A 24,135-nucleotide genomic window follows, 5' to 3' on the forward strand; every position below is an offset into this window, starting at 1 on the left:
ACCCAGCTGGCCCACCCTGCCGGCCGCGCTCAGCCGCTCTGCTCCGGGAGCCCTGTGGGCCAGAGGGGAAACATTCCTCGGTGTCCTTGGTTAGAATCCCCGACGGCCGAACTTCAGCAGCAAGATGGACACACACACTCTGGCAGCGGAGTGACCGGCCCATCCCGGTACGCCGCCGCCGGGCCCGTGTCTGACGGTGCCCTGGGCCCAGCGCGGCCCCGCCCGCAGCCGCCGCCGTTGCTACGATACCACAGCGGCTTTGGCTGCGAGCGGCGGCCTCGGCACCGCCGCGGGCCCGGGCTGCCACCGCCACTGCCCCGGCATCGGCACCGGCACCGCCCCTGCCCGCGGCACCGGCACCGCCGCCGGCACCGGCACCGCCCCAGCACCGGCACTGACACTGACACCGACACCGACTCACTGCACCGAGCCCGCCACCTTCACCCGACGGCAGCATGGCTGAGGTAACCTGTGACCTGCCCCTCCCGTCCCTGCCTGTCCCCTGGACGGGACGAGGGCTGCACCTCAGGATAAGCCCAACAACACCACCCGTGTATCATCTGTAGCCATATACCACATTTATGTGTCACCTGTGTGAGCAGAGCTCAGTTAGGTCCTGTACCTGTACCCAGGCAGTACTAACTCCTATATTTTAGGAGTAGCTGCTGCCTATAAGATCGTGGGTAGAATTCCTGGCCTGCCTCCCCCCTCATTACTGCTCATCTTTTAACTCTATTTACAATCACAAACATGAACAAGATCAAGACTGAACTACTGAAGGGAGCCTACAAGAGAGCTGGAGAGGGACTTTTCACAAGAGCATGTAGTGGGGGACAGGACAGGACAGAAGGGAGCAGATTCAAACTGAGAGTACGTTTAGATTAGATATTAGGAGAAAATTCTTTACAGTGAGAGTGGCAAGAAACTGGCGCAGGTTGCCCAGGGAAGTTGCAGATGGCCCATCCCTGGAAGCGTTCAAGGCCAAGTTGGATGGACCTCTGAGCAACGTGGTCTAGTGGAGGGTCCATGGCAGGGAGTTGGAATGAGATGATCTTCACAGCCCCTTCCAACCCAAACCATTTTGTGGTTCTGTGCTTTGGAGAGAATGAAATGAGAAGAAAGCCGCGAGTCCTAGAGCAGGTTTGAAGGAGGGATGCACTAAGTTTGAGCTCACAGCTCAGACTGTTCTTTGATGCCGGCCAGAGCATGGGCTGCAGCATTAAAGTTGCCCTTGAGGTCTTCCTGCTGACAGGAGCGCTGCTTTCCTGTCCTAGTGAGAGCACCTCAGAGGTGCATTTGCAAGGATTTGGCATCAGAACTGAGCTAGATGAAAAATGTCTTCTGTGGAAGGTTTAACAGCAGCATTTCCCACAGAGGGAGGACTGGATTGTGTTGGCATCAGTGGAGCTTTGAAACGTGCTTGTCTGCATGTCTCTGGCACTATCTGGATAGAAATCATGAACTAATCAGACTTTAGAGGGTAGAGAACTGGGCAGAATTAGGGCTAAAATACTGGGTTTCCTCAGTGATTGATGCATTATTCAAACACTATCACAATTATGGTATTTTATAGACTTGTCTTTAAAGCGGTTGTGGGACTCAATTATAAGAACTCTGGCTGGTAAAGCACAAGTTATTTCAGTAAAATTAGGAGAAATGTGTTTGAAAAATAGCCTACAAGATGCATATTATGTGCTAGCAAAAGAACTGTTATTACAGAAAATTTTGTCATGATTTCTTAGTAGCTGTTATACACTCAGTATATTACTTTTTTGTGTTCTGGGGTCATAAGTGAGATGTTAAATTCTTCCTGTTTATTATTTCACTCAGGAAGAGTCTGACAAACCATATGGGGAAGAAAGTGCCTTTGAAGCACTGGAAAAAGACTCCGAAGAATTCATCAGTATACTGAGTAGGGATGAAGCTCTGGAAAAATTCCGTGTCGAATATGAGAAGCTTCTTGCTATTATGAAGAAGTCTCGTGAAAATGAACATCATCTCATGGAGAAATGCAGGAAGCTGAATGCTGAGCTTGTGGAGAAGTCATCCAAAGTAGCTGTGCTCACCAAAATCACTCATGATGATGAGGAAACTATATCATCATTGAAGTCGGTAAAGTTTTGAATAGAATGAAGTATGATCTGAAATTGTAATGAAAAATGTGGTAATAAGAAAAGCACCTTAAAGAACACTTGATTTTATGTAGAGAGCTAGCTGGAGGATTAAGCATAGAGGTGGCATCTCCAGTTGTTTAACCTCTGCTTTGCTTTGTTTGCTCAGCCTGGTATATTTACAGGTTTTAGTCAATTTCTGTGTTTATTTGCACTAAACCAACTCCGTCACCTTTCAAGTACTTACTGATAGTTTTTATTTAAGCTTTCCCTCCGTAAAATGGCACATTTTCAACTTAATGTACTGGTTTTGATTCATTATATCTTTTGAAAGATTGCATTGGATGTTAACTATTGCCAGAACATAAAAAAACCCTACTTTTTTTGAAGTATGGATTTTAGGCCAAGGAAGTGACAACTTATATAAATAAATGTTTCACAGTGCTTTTGAAAAGGAATCCTATATAGCATTTCAGTGTGATTTCACCAATTTACTCTGATGTGTTTTGTTATTATTGATTTAAACTCTGTCAAATCAAAGTGCTTGGCTCCTTAAAAACAGTTGATGTTTTTAGGCTTACAGTGAATTTTCACTGTCAGAAACCTAAAGCTGCCAAGTGATCATAAGACTGTATGTGGAACTTCTTCATTCAGATGGTTTAAAAACTTAGCTTTGTGATACCTAGATAGGCTTTAATTTTGCACTTATTTGGGAAACCTCCATGCCTTACAATAAAGTGTTTTGTTCCAGTAAAATAAAGTCAGTGTAGCAATCCAGAGTGATTTTTGAGCACTACAGAAATAGAAGTTCTTTGAAATGGAGTTTCTTGTCCTTAGAATTATGAAGAAAATAAATTCAGAGTAAATATAAATAGCAGCACTGTCTTCCTGTGGCTGCAGCTTGCAAACCCATGCCCAAAGCCTCTTCAAGGAGGAAGAAAAGCATGGAAAATCTTGTTGATTTTCACTGCTGCTAATCAAAACCTGGCAGATGAACATCAGGAACCATGGTGATCCTTACGATTTCCTATTTGCTATCACATGGCAATACTCTGTGTGTGAACAGTGGGAGTGGTGGTCCTTCCAGACATTCCCAAACTGAGGAGACATTTCGGTAACGTCATAAAACTGAGGAGTGGGAATGTTGGGAAAATAGAGCCTTTCCAATTTCAGCAGTTAATTTTAAGCTCAAGCAGGATATGACTGAAGCATACTGCCTACTATTGAACCCATTAAGTGATTTTCTAGTGAAAAAGCTGCTTGACAATATGATCCTGCTAGAAATGATGTGCAATGCACAAGATGTGACATTTCATTTCTAGTGGTGTGCTGTGGGTCAAGTATATGGCTGATACTTTTTCAATTTGGTTATGAGAATTAGTCCTTTTCTTAAAGGTTCAGGAATTATTTGGATATTGTTTTAAATGTTCATGTCTTGTTTGAGGCTTTGCTTGGTAAACCCTTTATATTCCATATTATTCATCTTTCTGAAGGAAAGTTCTAGAAGAGTTGTTGTATTTCACTACAATTTTGTGAACATTCAGACAATTTGTTTCTCATGTATCCAAGCTAAGTGTTGAAGGAAGTTCAAGTGCTAAGGTAGCCAAGATGAAATTCTTCAGTGCTAAATTAAACAAAAATTGTAACTTGTCCCACAGTTAATTATTTATAAACCATAAAAGAATCCTGATGGGGCTGTTCTTGTAAAAATGGAACAGTTGCTGTAAAAGTGGAATAGTTGCTCCAAATTAAGGTCCTACATCTTGGTGACTTGATGGGTCATTAGGGTAAGAAATAAAACATGCAGAAGAAAACTTTTTCTCCATGTGAAGCCTGTTTGTAATCAGTAGAGTTTGTTTAGGGCAGGGGTTAAGCACACAGATCAGTGGCTGGTAGGAGGTGGGTCAGTGATAATCAGTAGCTGCTAACTGTCAGGTGGCAGGATCTGTTTTGTTGTTTTAATAAACAGGACACAACAATCTGCTGTTTACAGTAATATCAAAGGAGCAAAGGGCCAAGCTAATCATGAAGGAAATTCAATTCTATTTTTCATGGCTAGAGACACTGATCCATGAGTCTGCACTGGAAGTACTCTAGAAGAGGAATTTATAGGAGCTTGTACTGCCCTGCTTGAAATTGCCAAATTTTCAATTTCCAGGCGTATCAATCCAATATAATAAGAAAACGTTTCATTAATTCTCAGTTTCTGAGCAATGAAACTGATGTGATCTTTTGGGGTATTTAATGAAAGCAAAGTAAAGCAGTCACACTTCATAAGTTCTGCTTCACAAGTTCCAGTGTTCAGTACTTCTCCAGAGATTTTTGAATTATTCTAACAGCAAACATTCAGGGTGCTCCCTTTAATTATGCAGCAGACTGCCATGCATTACCTGCCTATCTTGTACTGCAATCACCCCGTGTTGCTGACACACTGCAATCTCTCACACTGAATAATAATGTGAATATTTCCTCTATGAAGACTTCCATCATCAAAATTTTGCTCCTTTTTACTTCTGAAAATAACAGATCTATTGATCCACTCTTACAACAGAAGACACAACCAAGGAGCAGCTACAGTGAAGCTCAGTTTTGCTGATGCTGAAGTCTGTAGAAAATTCTTATTTAGATTTTGCTTATTAGCGTGGCCATCACCCCTGTCTTCTTACTTTATTGATAAAAATTGGTATTATCAATACAAATTCAATACAAGTTTTTACAGGCCAAAGATAAAGTTCAAAAAGCACAGCTTAGGATAACCTGAAATCAGTGCTTATCTGAATGGTCTTATTGACAAAAGAGAACACTTTTGCAAATACTCATCAGAACAAAAGACTCTCTGAAGCCACTAGAACCTTTCAGAAGCTTATTGATTTTATTCCCCAGTCCTATTCCGCAAAACTCCAATCGTAATGATTGAATTCACCAATTTTAATCACAGTCTAATCAGCCAGCAGGAAGCTCTGATGTAAGTAATCAGCTTTAATCTTATTTTCAATTTGCATTTTTTCTAGAGAAAGGGTGGTTGCCTCTTACTGGTTGACAAATCTGAAACATGTTTATTTGCAGTTATATTTTATGTTTCTCTGCTAGTCAATAAGTACACTGTGTCTTTGTGCAATTATTTCAGCCCAACATGCATTTATTTAAATTTCAGAATTTAGCTTCTTTGTCTGAGATATTAATGAATGAAAAACTTATAATTTGTTAGATAATGCTTGATGCTTTATGTATGATCATTGCTGCATTGAATGGAGATTAGAACTCAAAATGTATGACATAAAAGTTGATTTTATATATAAAGCTGTTTAAAAATGCTTGATACATAAGTGAAAAATCATATTTTTCAGGCTAAATTTTGAACTAAGTAATTTATAATGTAAAGAAAATACTGTTTGTAGGTAGTGAGTTTAATTGACTGTAATTTCAGAATTTCTGAGCAAGGAAAGCTCATTGTTTACCTCTTTATTAGTATGTGTGGATAAAAAGGAAGAGCAAAAATTCCTGATCTTTATGTTCCAGATGGTTTCTCAAATTTGGATATGCTGAGCTAGTTGAATAAATAAAATGGAAATGTATTCCCTCTGCATTTTGAAGAGGCTACAGATGTTATACTTTGTGTTATCATTCAGCAAAATCTGGTACCCTGTTACTTCTGCTAGTTCTATAGTTTGAATTTTTAATTTAGGCATTAAAAAGGTAAATATTACATAGATTTGATTTGTAAGGTTTCCATAAGTATATTAACAATATAACATAATATAGATGTCATAATTAAGAGTTTAACATTAAATAGGGTTGTGTTTTTTTTTAGGAACAAACAGAGATGTCAATTACAACAAAGAATTTTTGTAAACAATTTGATATAAATTAAATTTTTTTCTTTTCTTCCTTGTGGAGATGGTTTCTAAAGTAGTTTTTTCCTGCCCCAATTTCATATGATGCAAGTAGGAGTTGAAAGGGATATTATGGCCTGATATGATGATGCTTCTATTTGGCTTTCCTTGGGGAGACCCTAGAGCTAATGTAGAACTGCACAGCCACGTTTGGGGTCTAGATCTGTACAAGTTGATGAAGTCCAGACCTCTGCTAGGAGCCAGCTGAGAAAAGAGCATCATGCTGTGATTTGAAGCTCAGGGACTTCTAGTGTAAAAGTAGTATCATCATCATTTACTGAGACTTCTGGAACTTTCCTTCCGGTCCAGTCACTTGCTGAATTTAGACTTTTTTTTTTTTTAGCACAGGATTCCAGAAATGGTAGGAGCTTTATTTGAACCTAGCAAGGAATAAATCTTGATTTTGAATCAGATCATAAGTATCTGCTTCAAGGGAGAGAGAGGCAGAGGAAGTTATAAAATGAAGTGAATCCTCCTCCCTTATCCTGTTTGTGGGTATCAAACCCTAGGCTTGTGAGAGGCACACAAATCTGTCATTTAAGTAACTCCATGTGCTAAAATTTGGCATATGAATTGAGCTGTGTCTAAAAAACTAGTTGAAATCAAATTACACTAAGTCCTCACAGATAAAAATGAACAAAGAGGAAGAAAAGTCTTTTTCTCATCCAAATCAAATTGGATGCTCATTGTCCTAATAGGAATTTCATAGACATGAGTTATTTAAGTAGAGGATACCTTTGTGGGCACTGAATAGTCAGTAAATTTTTACTGATATTGGTGCTGCTCATGTTATCAAAGCCTCACAAAGTCCATGCCCTCAGCTAAGACAAAAGATACTCAGTGAAGGGGACTGCTGTGAACCTAATCATGAAAAGGCACAAAATTCTATTTTCTCAACTAAGTAAAGTGCAAGGCAATTAATTTCTAATTTGTGGTTATTTTTAAACACAATTTAATTTATGTAATTATTTTCCATTTCATTCCTAGGAGCTTGAAAGGGTCTGGAAAATGGTGGATAAAGCCCATGAAAGGGAAGAGAAAACGAAGGAAACAATTGACTCACTAAAAATGGAAATTTCACGCCTAAATGATTTAATGAAGGAAAGAGCTGGACAAGATTACAAGTAGGTTTTCCTCAGGGAGAGAGAAAGCCTGATCTGATTTTCTATCATTCTATACCTTGTTTAGCCATGTAGACACTGTGGAAAACATAGATCTTTTCTGTCTTTTACTTTTCTCATGAATACGCATTTATTTGTCTGTGTGTTTATGCAGTGAGTAAGTAACAGAATCAGGCTCTGACTGAGTTCATTCAGTGTTGGATTAAGCTAAAAGATCAAATAAAATGAATCTTATGCACTTTCTCAGTATGTGTCATATTGTTTTATCTGACAAACTCTTCAGCATACTTGAGAATAGGATCCTGTCAACATTTTTACATTTCACAGCAGCAAGGTCAAATAGATAAATCAGGAAGGCAGGACACTTGATTTCTCTTCTGTTCCTAGCTTTGTTATAAGGCTTTAACACTGTCTGTGTTCTTGTTTGTATTTTATACATTTTCAAGATTATGTTTTGGTTTTTTTAACCAAACACACATAGAGGGACCTAGTCTGAGATGGAGCCTCTAAGCCACTGCATTGTGAACATAATAATCATCCTCTGGAGCTGCTCAGAAGCTCTCCAGAACTACTGTTTGTAGTATCAGGTCCTCAGAGACTGCTTATGCTGTAACATTAAGTTAAACTCAAAGATTTTATTAAGTGTTTTGACCCTATGGCCTGTGCACTTCCTACTAAAATTGCTGGTGGTTGGCCTGCCTGATTATGGCTTGAAATTTTCACACTGTTTAAGGTATTTATTTATAATATGCATGCAGGATGTGTATGGGACATGCTTGCCTCTTCACTCTGTGTATCCAGGTGGCAAAAACTTCAGTGTGCTCAGGCACTTTCCCCTCCAAGGAATATGCCAGCACATAAACCACCTGGGTCCATGACAAATCCTTCACCTTTTGTCCTTGACATGTTCTAGACCTGTTTGCTTTCCTTGGATCTAAAACCTTGGTCATGCAACCTCCCCCTAGTATAACTCTCCTTAAAGTCTTCTCTCCCTAGCCTTTTGCATTTTCCTGCAAGAGCCAGGAGCTGTTACTTTGCTAACACCTCACTCCTCTTTCCAGCTCTGCGCAGGCTGCTGCTCGCTTACAATTTCTTCTTGAAGTTACCTCTGTATTGCCCTCAGTTCCACACTTAAATACCCTGTCCAGTGACAGGGCCATGAGACTAACTCACTCCTTTGCAGATTTCAGCCTTGAAAACCCAATAATATTTTAGAACAATTAGACTGCTTTTAAGACAGAGCTTGAACCCATGCTTGGACTTCCTTTCATGTTGTAAATGTGTCAAAACAGAGTCAGTTTTTATTTTTACATTATGTGACTGTATGACATAACCTAGTTAGGTGTCCAGTCAGGTGAGGTGCAGAGAGACAGGTTACAATAGTGTAACATTTTTGGTCCCTAACTAATTTTGCAGTGGGAACAAAAGAGGAAATTTTTTCCCCTGTTACCTTTCTGGGAAATGGAAGGTTTATTCAAACTCATGAGGATGTGATACAACAAGAAAGAGTTTTGACTTGGCTGATGGTGACTCTGTTCATAGTAGATAAAAGCATATAATTCAGTTGACCATCAGTCTTCATACAGAGGAGTTTAAAATGAAAAAAAAAAAATTTTTCAACTCCTCTTTCTCACAAAAGTCTTTGTCTGGCATAGGAGGAAGAACAGAAATGGCCTGTGACACTGCTTGACTATTATTTCCTTGCTTCCAGTGTTGAGGATTTGCTAAAACTTCAAGAAACGGTAACAGAAGAGCGAGACCGACTGTTGTCAGAAATTGTGGAGTTACGTCAAGATCTCACTGCAATCACAGAGCAGCAGCAGGAAACAGAAAAGGAAAAAAATGAGGCAGAGCAATCTGTTCTGCAGGTCTGTACTGATCACCAGATGGTGATTTTAGGCTTTGCCCTCAGCCTTTCTCCACACTTACAATTGATCTCCAGTGACTAGAATGCTACTAACTGTTGTTTTGCATCTTAAACATTTTCAGGAGTGCTCTGAGTGGACTTTGCTGTGAATGACTTTAATATTTTTCTGTGTTTTAGGCTATGTTCTTTGCAAAGTGTATTGTCATGTACCAGCTGCTTCCACAGCTTCCCAATATCCCACTGAGGCCAAGGTTGTTTTTTGTGAATTGGAATCATCTTTAATGCTGAAGTATTGGAAAAAGGCTCCCAATATTACCAGTCAGATTGTGCCTGGGCCAGTCTGACGAAGAAATGGGATGTTTTCTGTATTGTAAATCCTTATGCCTCAAAAGAGACACTTAGAACATAGACCTGGAATGGAGGTTCTTGGTCCCTTGCTGTTGGCAGTGGTTGCCATATTGTGAGACACCATCATTCTTAAGAATGTATCAAAATCTGGCTTTAAAATAATGAAGTTATTTTCTCTCCTTTATGGGAAGCCTTTTCCAGATTTTTGCTTTTTCCATAGTTAGGTACCTCTTACTTTCTTCTTTACTCTGATTCTGGTTTACTGTTTTTCCACTTAATTTTTCCACCACACAATTGTCTGTAGAGAGCAGTCATACTGCATCTCAGCTTTACATGAAGTTAGGCTTTCTATATTTCTGACCATCTGAATAGACAGTTGTTCTTTGTGATCAATATGTATGGCTTTCTTGAAATGTATAGAGCAGCTAGAGATAGACAAGGCTGAGGATCAGAGGAATAGCCACTGAATGGAAGGTAGAAAAAGATGAAACATGGCATACAGAACTCTGATATATCAAATATATAAGCATAATAATGAGAAATTAAAGAAGTAAAGCAAAATATAAATTGGGGCTGGAGCAAGACACCTGGAGAAAGGAAGAGTAGAAAATCACACTTAAACAAAGAACAGACAAGAGGTAGAAGGAGCATTTGGCTTTCAGTTTTTTATAAATCACAAATAGGAAAGTAATGATCAGTCTAGGTTTCATGCACAGAAATTGTTGCTATTTATAAAGAAGATGACTGGTAATGTACAAGAAGAGAATATAAAATCTTTGTTTTTCTGACAGCATTGTGGGCATGAGAGAAAAGAGTCAAAACTTGTTGAATCTTGGCAGCCTTAATCTTCTGATACTCACTTCATCAACCCTTAATTTTACAGAATTGTTACAGCATTTGTAATCACCTCCCATTCTTCCAGTATGAAATTATTCTCCACTTCAGACTGCTTAAATGACAATGTCTCTTTGAAGATCCTGTTGAAGATCCAGTTAGTTCTGGCAACTTTTCATCTGTGGGCTCAGAGGGGGAGGAATCCTTAAGCAAAGAACATCTTTCAATTGCTGGTCCCTGGCTGAACCGAATATTTCCATATGGATCAGCCCCCTGTGTCTCCTCTCTGCTGATTCTGCTCCATCAAATTTTTGTGGAGTGAGAGAGCAGGACTCACAAAAAAGTCTATTAAATATGAGAAAAATTTCCTCTTTCAGAGTTCTCACATAGGAACTTTGGGAGTAGAAAAATTGAGAGCAGTTGAAAAAATGAACACTGGTCTAACATCTCTCTCTTTCCTTTAATATCAATGTAATAAGCATTTCTGCTAGTCAGAGAAAATAATAAAAAGAAAAATCCTTGCAATACAGCATAAAGCCCCAATTAATTTTAATGCTGCATTCAGAAAGTACCACTTTGCAAGTAACTTATAACAGTAAAGACATTTATGCCACTGCATCTCCAGAGGAATGCTTTTATGTTTGGACTGTATCAGACTGTACTTCTGTCTAGTTGAACTGACTGGTGTTTAACAAATTTTTGTCATCAATAAATAGGGCCCTCATGCAGAATAATTTTTTGTTCAACCATTAGAAAACATAATTACTTCTGAGAAGATCTGGCATACAGTGATGGTTGCAGTAATATAGAAGCTCTTGTTTTTAAAATCAAGGAGAATCAGAGAGGTGAGAGGACTTGTTTTCCTGAGTAAAAGGCAGCAGAATTTAAAATTGTTTTCTTCTCTATTATTATAGCTTCAGCAAGACATCCAGCTGCGTCAAACCGAGGAGTTACGAGAGATGCGAAAGAAGGAAAAAGTGGAGACTGAGCTGAAAAATCTTCAAGCTGAAATGGATAAGAAGCAAGCTGAGGTCCAGAAGTTACAGCAACAAATAGAGAATGACAAAGAGGAACAACTGAAAATAGAAAATAATCTTAAAGAGCAGAAGGTAGGGTACATGGCACACTGCTGTTTATCAGGTCTAAGATTAGAGTAAAATCTGTAATTAAGAAGAAAATGGAATTTTCTGAAAAGAGAGGGAGGGAGAGTAAGTTATTAAATTTTAATAAACAGTGTTATATAAATATTACTTTACTAATAAATAAGTATGTAAAGCTTGCTGACAGATTTCAGAGATATTTCTCACAGAAGTCAGTAGTGGATCACAATGATATTGTTCATCTTGAAAAATCACAGCAAATGAGACACAATCTGTGAAGAACATGGATGATCTATAGGAGCAGGAGACTGCCAGGTTGGACTTCTGACTATATTGCCAGCTTTGCTATTGATTGTGTCTAGTGGCATTGGTAAAATAATTTTACCTCCATCCCTTCTTTCTTCTTTTTGAAAATAATTTTTATCTGCCTCTCCAGCCTGTGAAAGGGCAAGGAACTGTCTTCATAAACCTTTTTGATTGATTTCCTCATTCTGTTTCTAAAAACATTATCTGGACACGTCCTAACATAGTGTTCTGCAAGTGTGTGAATTTTCAGGTTTTCAGTCCATTTCCCCTGACTTTGAGAAACTCTCAGAGAAGCAATTTCACTAAATGGCAGGGGAGATCTCATCACTGTAAACCAGTCCTACCTCAAGGGAAACTTCCTTGTGAGTTGTGTGTATCTTGTAAATTTATAACTTTTATAGCTTTTTCTTCCCTTCTGGTCCCTGAATTTGAGAAGGTAGAGGTCTGTGCCAATTTTTAGTCAACACAAAGTCTTACTAAAATACTCAGAAAAGAGATAGAGAGAAGACTGGATTAATTTTCTGAATATCACTGATTTGATGCAGCTTTTGAGGGCAGCTCCATCATCTGCCATGGCAATCACATTGTGTATACTGGTTTTGTTCCATTCTTCCTCCTTTTTATAGTCTTTTCCAGGCTTTCAAAGTATAGATTTTAGGGTCATTCAATTATCCAAACTGTCCTGGAAAATATGTGTTCACATAAAGTGCTGTGTGTGGGCTAATTAACCAGACTTTTGCATTGTCTTCCTTGCCTGTGCTGGCTTGAAGGTGTCTGTGAATGCCCTAAATGGTCTTTTGCTTGAAGTCTGTCCAAAACACAGGCTATCCAACTCTGCAAGGGTCAGGGTAGAAATCTTCAAAAGAAGGTAAGACAGCTACTGCAATTTCATCAGGTTATTGTCTCAGTTGAATAGTTGCTGTGATAACTGCTATTCTTTTATTCTTATTCTTATTCTTATTTTATAAGAAATTTCTAATGAAACACTCTTTCTTGCATGACATTGAAAATGGTTGGATACAGCTGCTATAAGCTTTATCCCACCTCTGTTCAAGACTCAGTAAAGGGTTGCCTGAAACAGTGTTATCCTGTTGCAATATAAAAAGGAGTGTTCCTTGTTTTTACACTAGGTTCTACTTCTCTTCCTTTAATGTTTTTAAAGGAGCAAAATATAATGACTTCATCAGGAGGGAAAAATATGATGGCTGTTACCTCATTTATATATGTAATACCTGCAAGGAAATTTCCATCCAGCAGAAGATATATCTGGTAGCTCCAGTATTGAAATATATGTTCTGTATAGAAGACACAAAACCACTATTCCATATGTTTAACTGAAGACAAATTAAAGAGCAGAATGCTTTTGTCCTTGTCTCAGCAAACCATGTACCCAGAGAAATGTTATCAGCACATAAATGTAGGATGCTTGCTCATAAAACAGAGCTTCCCTGCCCTCTGCTGATTGAAGTGATTTGAATCTCATACTCATTTTCAGTAATTGTATGTAGCAAGCTGTATTATGTGATGGTTGCCAGATGCCTAACAAGAGGTAAAGTATCTGTTTACCACCTGCAATAAACACCTGCTAAGCTTCCAGAAAAAAAATTGCACTGGATCTGTTGTTCATTAGACATTATGATTTTTCCATGTCATTATGACCATGTATCATATTTAGTAATATTAGTAATTTCATCAACAGTGAGGGCTGGTTTTTAAGGAGACAACAATCTGCAGCAGCTTTTGTTTCCTGGGTAGCAGGAAGGTTTGGTCTTCAGGTGTACATAGGTATTGTGATGAGATTTAGAAGAATTAATAGGATTGTTCTTTAATCTAACAGACCTTGAATGAACAAGCTGGTAAGGAACTTGAGCAATTGAAGATGAAATATCAAAAGCTCTCACAAGACAATGAGCAGCAGACTGCAATGCTTGATGATGTGATGAAGGACATTGGTAAGAAGACCGCACAACTGAAAGTAAGTTCCAGAAGGTTCATCCTACCAGCTGTATAATTCCAATGAAATCTTACCATTTGGGACAGGGATGACTTCAGTTCTTGTCCTGATAGTTCCCCACAGGTAGTTTTGGAGGAAATATGAGTAGTTTTTAGGAAAAGATCTGCTGATGCTGGATACCATTCTTTCTATGGCAGGTAGTCTCCAACCCTCTCATCTGACATGGTAGCACCTGTTCTCCTGGAGGAGTTGTTTCATAAAACACATGAACCAAAATGTTAAACACTCTGTTCATAAAGGATGGGCGGTCATAAACATGGGGACTCTTTTCAGTCCTGAGATCTTCAAATAAGAGGAATGATTTTCTTACAATGATTAATGTAATTTGAATTTTGCCAAAATCCATTGAAAAATGGTTATAAATTATAATAATGGTGTCCTGGATAGTTTCCACTGAAAGGAATTGCTTTCAACACTAAAATTTCTTCCCCCCCAGTATCGATTGAGAAAGTTAATATAAATAACCAAGATGGTGTTTACTTTCAGATCTAAATGGTTTTGTTGTCTGACTTCACATTACTCAACAGTAATTTTATACAACTCAGAAGAAGATGAGTTTCTGTTGAGGAGCAATTAAAGGATTCCTGCATATTCTTATTAGGGTATTTTGAGAGCACTTGACAAAGGGTAATGTATAGTTGTTGGATGCTATTATGCTATTTACCATATCTTGCATTTTGTGTCACCATTGGGGCTAAAACAGTAAACATTAGAAAATTCAGGTAGAAAATTATCTTCTTGAGTTGTACTGTATATAACTAATTCACCTAAATAAAAAGCTTGTTTGCTTGTTAGTCTGATAGAAACTAAGCCCTGACAGATTAAAAGCTCAGTTCACAACTGATGTGACATGGATGGTTCTGATTTGGATCCTTAATGGAGGATGATAGGAGGTTTCTTTCTGTTGTATTTTATTAGTCAAGCTGAAGGTTATTTTTCTTACTTATTTGAAAAACAAATTACTGTCTTTTCCAGATGATCCAGTTTTATCATTACCAATGCCATCATTATTTAAAACTTTACAAATATGACTTACATCTGGGACTTTAGAGTGTCAGAGGATTTTGTTTCTATGATCTTATCCTGATTTCAGGAAAAGTTGATGGAACTTTCAGAGTCATGCTCAAGGACTTCTGGGAACAAAAAAAAAATAGAAGATACTGCCCAGTTAGCAGTTAAGCCAGCTGCTAAAGGTTAAGAGCCCTAGTCACGATCTGGGCTGCAGGTTTTGTAGGGATTGTGCCTGCAATACAATCCTGCAGTGTGCTGGGCAATGTGAATTGTCAAACTACTCTTAAACCTCTTGAAGCTTATTGTCAGTGAGAACTGAGGAGATTCCCATTCTCCCAGAGGATGCTTCATAGCAGGATTCCCCTTCCCACAGAATCAGTATCTGAGGCTGTAAGTGGAACACTATAGTCTCTGATGACTGTAAAACCTCGCAGTGACACTGAATTGTACAAAGTTATACTTCTTAAAAAGAAAAAGACTGATTGCTGTTGTGATTATTGGTTGTTTCCCAGTAACCAGTCATGCAGTATTTTGATTGATTATTTTTTCCTCTATTGTATAGTAAATGAGATAGACTTTGGATTTTGCCTTTTCTTTAAAGCCATAGGTTATAAAAGAGATGGGGATAATACATACCTGCTATTTAGGGACATGCAATCAGACCACACTACAGATCTCTTTCTCATCACAATCACTGTGCCTAGTACTTCAAATGAAAATAGATCTGCCTGTTTTTAATCTAGTGGACTAATTGGGTAGTGCTGTGTGAAGTTTGCAGCTCGAGGTTCTTTGTTGATCATCTTTAGCCCTAAAGTGTAAGATTTGATTATCATTTTCATTTCCCAAGCTGGCTTTGTTTAAATTATATTAAATATTTTTCAGTTAGCTAATTATCTTTCTGCAGCTGACCCACAGCACTTACATGTTTTCTTACTGAGTTTCATGGAGTAAGTGTACACCAAATAAAAAAGCATTTTCTTCCCTCTTTCTGTGGATGCTTTCTCTCCCCTTTCCCTGTTGCTATTCTGTAGGAGATAGAGGATGAATCTGCTCATATGAGCCTCGAAATTTCAAAGCTGAGCAAAATGAGAGATGTTCTCCAGAATAAGCTGCGCACTGCAGAGGAACAAAAAGTTGATGCAGAAAATGAAAAAAGCCTGCTAAAAAATCAAATAATCAGACTGGAGAAAGGTAGGTGCCAAAGAGATAGGTGGATCTGTTTTCTGAGTTCTTTCAAGTTATTCTAGGTACGCAATAAGCATTACCATCAGCTAATACATAGGGTTGTAAAACCTGTTCAAAACTACTTGAACTGGTTATGTAATGTCGAGGCTTTAAAAAAAAGTCCACTAAATTGTGGACATCTGCATTTTTAACAGCTGTACAATTTGAACAGAGAATTCACTGTCTTTTCTCTTTTTCTCTAGAGTTGGAGACAGGCAAAAAGCAGGCAGATGCTGACAGGAGAGCCATAGATGGGCTTGTGAGGGAAAGGGATATGCTAAACCAGGTGAGTTTGCTTTGGTCATATTGATAAGCCTCAGAGCTTGAGAATTAAATGCCTGTAGCTTAAACATTCACATCAACACAGAAATGTAGAATTCATAAGGTAAGTTAAAGCCTTAAGATTTCCTTAAGCAGTTGTACAAACTACTTTTCTGCGTACTGAAATAATGCTAGTATCCATAAAAACACAGAAGGTTTCCAAGTTTTAATGTATAAACCATCAGGGACTTCAAACTGCAAACCCATTATTTGGTATCCGGAGAGTTTGCTATATCTGTTTTTACATAGATCTTTTACTCTGTATCTTATGAAGTTTGGTACTAATCTAGGCAAACTGAGTGTTTGCTAAGAGAAGAGAACCAGAGTGTTGATACACTTGCAGCAGCTTGGCAGGTTGGTTGAGTAGTAATCCTTGCTGTTAGATCTGATTTCTCATTGTTTCCCATCAGCCCAAGGTTCTTGTACTGCAGTATAGCATCTCAGGTTTATGGGCAGACCTGAAATGTTATCTACTAAATTCAGTGCTAAAAGATGATTTCTGACATGCTTTATTTCGTGTAGATTTACTGTCCTGTGTCTTGAATCTAGCAGAGGCTCTGATTTGACAGCTTAAAAACATTTGTTTTGTATAGGGAAGGAAATTTTAAAGTGGGACCAGGAAGCTGATTTTGTAAAGATTATATGTTGATGTTTTCTGTTTAATCTTTATGCAAAATTTTAAAGTAAGCTTGAACTTTGTATTGAAGACATGAGAAAGAAGTGTATTTGGCTTTAATGTTACTGGCTGTTGGCATGCTTTACAATCAAAATGCCTTTAAGCTGGTAAGGATTTTCCAGTCATTAGTTATATCCACTTGTAAACAATCCTGTCAATTTTATTTTTTGTAATGCAGACACTAGTGTTTTAACAAAATCAGAAAAAGCTCTATTTAGCAGCTGTGCTAGAGATTTTGGTTTTTTTTTTCAGATCAGATTTAAGGTTCAAGTATTTCAACTGAACAAATTAGATAAGGAATGATAACATTGAAAAGTCCATAATCCGCTTTGACAATTGCATGCTTTTGTCATGGTGGTAACAGTGTTGCATTTTCAGCTCAAGACTCATTAATTTTTGTTCCCTTTAGAACTTGATCAAGGCTGCAAATGCTAATCAGAAGCAGATCGATTTGATGAAGTTCCATGAACAGTCAAAACAGAACTTGGAAACAGAAATCCAAGATTGTAAAATAGAAGCTCAGAAACAAAGGAAGATTATTTACCAATTGGAGAAGGAGAGAGAGAGTTTCATCAAGGAATTGAGTGAGCTGAAAGAGAAGGTAGGAACAGCTCTTTGTGCAAGGGGTTCTTTCCTGTCTTACTCTCAGAACTGTGAACATGATACATTAAATTTCCTAACATGCCAGTGGGAGAAAGCTTGGATTGGTGGTCTTCAATACAATGTACAAATATTTCTTGCTGTCAGTGCATGTTGTCTGCTACTGCTTCAGCTTTCTCTAGGGAAACCTTATCAATGGAAGAGAAACTTGGTAATTCTGTGAGAGACTTGGAGTCCAGCCATGTATTGCCATTACTGGAGTTCCAACCAAGGCCTCTTGACTTCTTATACATGAGTCCCACAATTGAAACTCATATGCATTTGGAAATTACACTTTGATTGCCCTATCTGCAAAGGATCTTATCTTGCAAATGACCACTGTCCTAAAATCCAGGCCAGGGAGACCTAACAGTGCTCAACATATTTGTAAGGTACTTAACATTTTGAAGGCTTACTTCGTATGTGAAAACAGCTCAGCATGTTCAAAATAGATTGCAAAACAAGTTTTCCAGGAGCAGCTGCAGAGGCATGAAATCCGTGTTTCCTGCTGCCCATTATTATGTATAACTTTATTACTGGTGAAGTAAAATCAGGAACATGTTTTTAACATGTTACATTAATTGCTGAGTATCACATTGGAGAGCCCTCCAAGGAGCTCATTGATTTACTAGGATTAGCTTCCAAGCAGTTTCAACTCAAAAATTATTTGCTATCTTTTCACAGTAAAATTATCCTTCCAACTTCATTTGACCAGGGGCTTTTAAATCATTTTAGAATGGTGTATGCTCCATTGCCTGGAATACCTCTTGTCATTTCCTTGTAAATAATATTCCACAAAAGTGAGATTTGTCTTTGTTGCAAAGTCATATTTTCCTTCTTTCCCTCAAAGTGCATTTCTAACAGTGTAGATATGAGTTAAGAACATTGTAAGCTAGGGCCAGAGAGTAATTCATAACACTCAGAACTACAAGGCTCTTTCTTTTAATTCTATTTGGGGCTGCCCATAGTATTTTGAGGGTGACAATGACAAATGTTTGTTTGCTTACTTTTTCTTTTCTCCCCCTGCCACTTTGGGTGTAAATTTTCTATCATTTCTTATAAGGCAGAGACTCAGTAAATGGCTTATGACACTAGATCTGTTTGTATAATGATGCCTGCAGTGACTGCAGCTTTCCAAAGGACTGGCAGGCTTCCTTGGATCACCAAAGGGGCAGTTCCTGACTCTGCTTATAGGTGAAGAGCAGCAAGAAGTTTTGAGCACGGGGGTATGTGAGAGAGCAGTCTTGTCCTTCAAGTCCAAATGCAGGGTAGGACAACATAGGATCAGGATTGTTATGTAAATAGGACATATTTAGGTTCACTGTTTGACCTATTCAGACTTGAGAAGCTGTGTCAAAACTACAGAAATCATTTCACAGCTGGTGGGGAATGAGCTACTGATGGTAGTAAGGCTATGGCCAGTCAGTGCTCTTCTCTCACCTTTTGCTACCAACCTGGTTTTGCAGGAAGTTGCACCCCACCTTTGGAATTGCATATAAGCTGAAAAAGAGATGTAGCTAAGAGATGTAGCTATTCTGGCTCTGAAAGCTGCTTGGCTATTTATAGCAGCACATACTCTACAGAGCTGCAGAATTCATCTTTCAAAATCATCATTTACCACATCACACAGTTTGTGGGGATTGGGAGTGGGGCTGTGGCAGAGCCCCATCCCCAATGGGCACAGCTGTGAGCAGCAGGTGAGCAGCACTGACAGCAACGAGCCATGGAGTGCCCAGGGGCACTGACCAACCACCAAAGGGAGCAGAGGGCACACAGGGGCAGTGCATGAACATGAGGGTAAAAAAGATTTGGCTGAAGAACAAGGGGAGCAGCCTTCTGAAGTGATGGGATGTTACTCTGTATGGGCAGATGCCTGAAGCCTTCTGGTGTGGTATGGTGTTACTCTGTTAGGACAAATGCTTAAAGCTTTCTGAAATTGTGTGGTAATACTCTGTATATTGTGACAACAATAATTTACTATTAACTGATAAACAGAGTCAACAAAATCATATACACAACAGTAAAATATTTTTAGGGTGAGAGTTTGTGCATGATTTCCTCCTCTAACTATTGCCTTGGCTGACTGCTTATTTTCAAGTCACTGCCACTTGTTGAAAAGTCTTACCTCTAGATTAACCAGCACAAGTAAGTAACAACATCTGTTTCTTGCTCTTTGTTATGTAGCCTGTATTATTGGGTACAACTTTTAGCAGATTTTTTTCCTTTTTGAATTGAAATTCTTAAATTATAAAATACTGGTTTCTCTGTGTGAGGCTTAGGCTGCTGAAAAGGAGGTAGTGAAATTTTCACTGATACCTTCCAGTTCCATCTGAACTGTTCTTTGGCTGTGTTTTCTGAGGAGTTCCAAAACCAGTTTTTAATATGTTGGCTTTTTTCAAATAAACCCTCTTAAAATGCTGAGTGTGCAGTTAACAACCTATCCAGGAAAATGAAAAGATAAGTTTCCTTTTTTAAATTCACATAATCTTTTGGCAAACCTGTTCTTCAATAGACATATCACTAAGGCCATGGCAGCACTTCCTGGAGTGGTCAAAAAAGGATAAGCAAGTAAGGACAGCACCACTACTGATATATTGAGTAGGTTTATAGAACTAAACAGATAACCAGTAGTAGATGATAGTGAAGTGTACAAATAATAGAGCTATGAGGATAGAGGAAAAACGATGAATCCCAAATCCTTTTTGCTTAGCTTTGTGCCCTCATTGCCAAATCTGAGAGGTGTAGTGTGCCTATTGACTAAACAGGAATGGAGCATGCTCAGCCTCCCATGGGGCTGTGTTGTGACACACTGCATGTATCTTTTCTGTATTTATAAGAAAGAATTATTTGAGTTTAATCATTCCTGAAAAAGCAAAATCAGCATCTAGCCTGTGAGCACAACTCAGAAAACTTTGTCCACAATCTTACTGCACTTATATTGTATCAGAAACAAGTAAAATGCTTATAAATGCAGTGACCTACTTTCAAAACTTGCTCCAGCCTATTATCACCATAGTGCAGATAGAAAACATGCCTTATTGATTTCTTTTCTGTGCTATTACTATTGGCAGATTGTTTAAACAGCGAAGGAAAAGACAGGAGTAGGTTATAAAGTGGGATTGTGTTTTTGTATTGCATTGTAAGCAGTTCCTGGGATCACCTGAAGTCAGCTACAATGTGCTGGAATTTTATTCCTGCTTCTGTAATAAAATTTTTGATATTTAGCTCTCCCCCATCTTCAAAGTTGGTTGGAGGTACCTGGTGGAATATTTCATTATTTAAGCTCCTGTCCCGTAGTTAGGCCTCCCCAAGACTTTACTGCTGAGGAAGGGATAATGCTGTAAACTACAAACTTTGCAGCTATTGACTATTTGATGTAAACATTTGTTTTTTTCTTCTCCTTTGATGTGCAAGCATGTATTTTAGCCCAAAACTCTACTTTCAAAAGTGGAGTCAGGAAAACGGAATATGAACTGCATCTGGACGTTGACTCCTCTCCTGGATTTTGTCTGTGTGATTCCTCAGCTTTTTTTTAATGCCTAATTTTTTCCCCCTACCTTTAAGATTGGCATTGTTTTCTCCTCCTGGGTGGTGAACCTGGTAAACCATGTTTTTGATGTGTGTGCTCCTTAGTATTGTTTTTATTTCTTATTTTTTTGTGATGCTGAATTCTGTATGAATGCTGCTTCCTTGAGTGCTGCTGTTTTCAGCTTTGTATAGCAGGAGAAAAATCAAAAATAAATTTTTAACAACTATTTTTAAATTAAAATGTTAAGAATCTCCTCATAATGATTAGTAACTATTTGTATTTTTGCCCCTGTAACATAGCAATTATTATTTGTTATGATAACTTAATTATGTTATGCTTATGTAACTGCTTAATAAAGGTGTCTGTAAAATTTTGTGGTTTTGTTTATTGATACTGCATGTGATCATCTTCTTTCTATAGTCTACAATACTCCATTCTCCTTAGCTAATCTTCACATAATTATTTCTAATCTTTCATAGAAGCAAATAATGGTGATTACCTACTTATTTAGACCAAGTGTAAGTTACAGTAACTGACTTTCTTATTGTAGTAATTGTATCTGAACATTTTGTAATCATCAACTCCGTGGTCACATGTTCATTAAAAAAATTGGGTTGTTAGAATGTAGGACCACATGCAGGGCTTCCGGAAAAACGTGTGTTAATTTATCTTATCATACAGCTGACATCCAAAACAACATCTAAAATCTAGACTTGCTTCATAAATGAATGGAGTCTATTCTTGATGGAAACTGTTTATGTTGATTGTATTGCAACCAATCTGTGGCAATATTTTCTTTCAGTAGCTTGATGTTAAATGTGTGTTCCTCTATAAGTTTGAGTCTTGAGTGAAACCTAGGTATCAAATTAAAATACAGTTTTGTCCCACATAAGCAAGTCAGAAAGGTTGAACTTGTATTTCGACTGGAGCAATTTTCATCTGTAGTTAAAACTGCTTATCCCAGGGATTTAAACTTGTCATTTTCAAATCACAAACTTTGTTCCATCCTTCTAATCTTGTGATGATGGTTTAATCATGTTAATTTCTTTCCTTTCCTTTTGCTCCAGATTCTCAATCACATGAAAGATCTTGAAATGCATCAGATTCAGATCTGCAACTATGAGAAGGAAATAGAAGGGCAAGGACTTAAATTAAAACAGCAAAAAGCTGTTTGTGAAAGTCTGAGAACAGAGAGGACCCTGTACAGTAAAAATCTGATTGAAGCTAAGGTAGAAGGATACATTTTTCCTTGTGCTTCTCTCTCTGCTGTTGTTTTCTTTTTTCCTGATTTAATTTTAATTTGTTAAAGGGAAGCTCAGTGGCTCAATGGCAGAAGTGGTTTCTGCATTCCTGTGGGTTTTGAGGAAATGAATGTTTTAGGTCCCTGAAGTTTTATCTACACCATTTGTATTTGGGCTGGAAATAGGAGTCCTCAGTCATCATGTGGAAATATCCCCGCTGCAAACCATGCGTAAAATCATGGTACACTGGAGCCACAGACTCATAAAGCCATCCTGCCTCCAGTCTGTTTTATCCCTTTAGGAGTTGTATGCATGTATGTGAAATAGGGTATGAGGGGAATAAGATTGCCTCCTTAGTCCTGAATGAGCATGCACATTACTGTGAATAATGATTTAGGAAGCAGAGAAACACTTTCCCAGCTGAAGTAGGGTCTTCTGATGAGAACCAAATGCTTCCACCTTGCTGGTTTCTTTCAGAGAGTGTCATTTTCCTCAGGAGATGATTCTTTCCATTCATATCTCCTCCTTGGGGATCTCACTAACAATACTAGAAGAAGAGAACAGAGCACTTAAGGATATATTCTGTTATTCTGACGTAAAGATCTAAAATACTACACAAATCCTATTGTAATTGGCAGATATTGGGGCCCTGGATAGCTGTCATTTTAAGCCTTGGGTTATTTCCAAATAAGTATTTATGACATAAAATATATAGTAAATTACAAATCTATACTTAGGTTTGGAAAGGTAGTTGTTTTGTTTGAGAAGCACATGGGAAGGAACTGTCAAAGTTCCTAACAAGCTGTGTGCTAAATTTTATGAGGAATGCACCATTTTGCCATTTATGTAGGATGTTTTACTTGACCTTAGTCAACCTCTCGTCTGGTGGATTCAGTGTTGGGATTCTTGTGGCTCCCAAACAATCTGTCAAGAGAAATAAGGTTGAAAAATCACAATGCTGATTTTTTCCTAGTTATTTTTATCTTAAAACACTAAATAAATTTGGTTATTTATAAAGAACAGGCATCTGTTTGCTGAATTAGAAATGGAGCAGCATTTTGGTCTTTGGGTTTTGAATGTTACATGGTGGTAACACTATGCTGTTCACAGATCCAGTTGTTAGAGGCCAATATTTAGACTTTAATAGCTTGCTTGTCATACTACCAAACTCTTCTGGCAAGTCCTGCATGAGAAAATAGCTGACCCCAAAAGATCTTTTGGCCAAGGCAGTGTTATGTTTAGCAATGAGAAAAGTAGCTATTCAATGTTCAGTATCAGGTCACCCAGTCATGAAAGAAAAAGAAACCATAAAATATGGTTGTTTTGAACATTATGGCAAACTCTTTCTCATTTTGGGAAGTAAAATTTGCACAAGCCTGTTTAGATAAAGCTGGATGCAAATATGCAAATATTTTTGGACTGCTTAATGTGAAATGATCTTATGCCCACCTTGCCAGTGGTCTCCAGAATACCATAATATTCAAGTCATTAGAATGGAAAAGGCATCCTGGCAGGCTGTTATTATGATATAAATAGCTGATGCTTTCATCCTGGGGCTTTCTTTTGGTGCTAGGAGTTCATTTATTTAAGCACATTGATTAGGAGACCAGTTTGCAAAATTGTGTGTTCTTAACTGTTCTGCATTAAATAAAGAATTGAGAATGTATTTAGGTATGTCTGGGCTCTATGTGCTAAATCTCTGTCATCTTTTACAACACCAAAGAGATTTATAGGCTGTGTACCCAAGACAGCTTTTAATAACTTTTGCTTTCATGGAAGTGGCTGAATGTGCAAACAGCTGGGCCTAGTGATATTATTACTACTAATCAGTCCTCTCTCTGTGCTGCTTGGGTGAAGATTGCCATGACTCAACATCTTGCTTAGCTACATTAAGCACTTC

At 38.1% G+C, this 24,135-nt stretch overlaps 1 protein-coding gene across 1 annotated transcript in view; it reads left to right on the forward strand.

The window, feature by feature from the left end:
* The first annotated feature begins 388 nt into the window (after positions 1 to 388).
* Positions 389 to 24,135, forward strand: part of CFAP58 (cilia and flagella associated protein 58) — a 58,403-nt gene continuing 34,656 nt past the window's right edge. Inside the window, exons 1-10 of the mRNA XM_058029173.1 lie at positions 389 to 464; positions 1,831 to 2,112; positions 6,992 to 7,128; positions 8,837 to 8,993; positions 11,089 to 11,283; positions 13,418 to 13,555; positions 15,637 to 15,796; positions 16,033 to 16,115; positions 17,236 to 17,427; positions 22,062 to 22,223. Of these exons, the coding sequence (XP_057885156.1) occupies positions 456 to 464; positions 1,831 to 2,112; positions 6,992 to 7,128; positions 8,837 to 8,993; positions 11,089 to 11,283; positions 13,418 to 13,555; positions 15,637 to 15,796; positions 16,033 to 16,115; positions 17,236 to 17,427; positions 22,062 to 22,223 (1,515 nt within the window). The 5' untranslated portion in view covers positions 389 to 455. The remainder of the gene's footprint in view (positions 465 to 1,830; positions 2,113 to 6,991; positions 7,129 to 8,836; positions 8,994 to 11,088; positions 11,284 to 13,417; positions 13,556 to 15,636; positions 15,797 to 16,032; positions 16,116 to 17,235; positions 17,428 to 22,061; positions 22,224 to 24,135) is intronic.

This window comes from Melospiza georgiana, chromosome 8 (genome assembly GCF_028018845.1).
Source record: "Melospiza georgiana isolate bMelGeo1 chromosome 8, bMelGeo1.pri, whole genome shotgun sequence".
In the NCBI taxonomy this organism is placed as follows: Eukaryota; Metazoa; Chordata; class Aves; order Passeriformes; family Passerellidae; genus Melospiza; species Melospiza georgiana.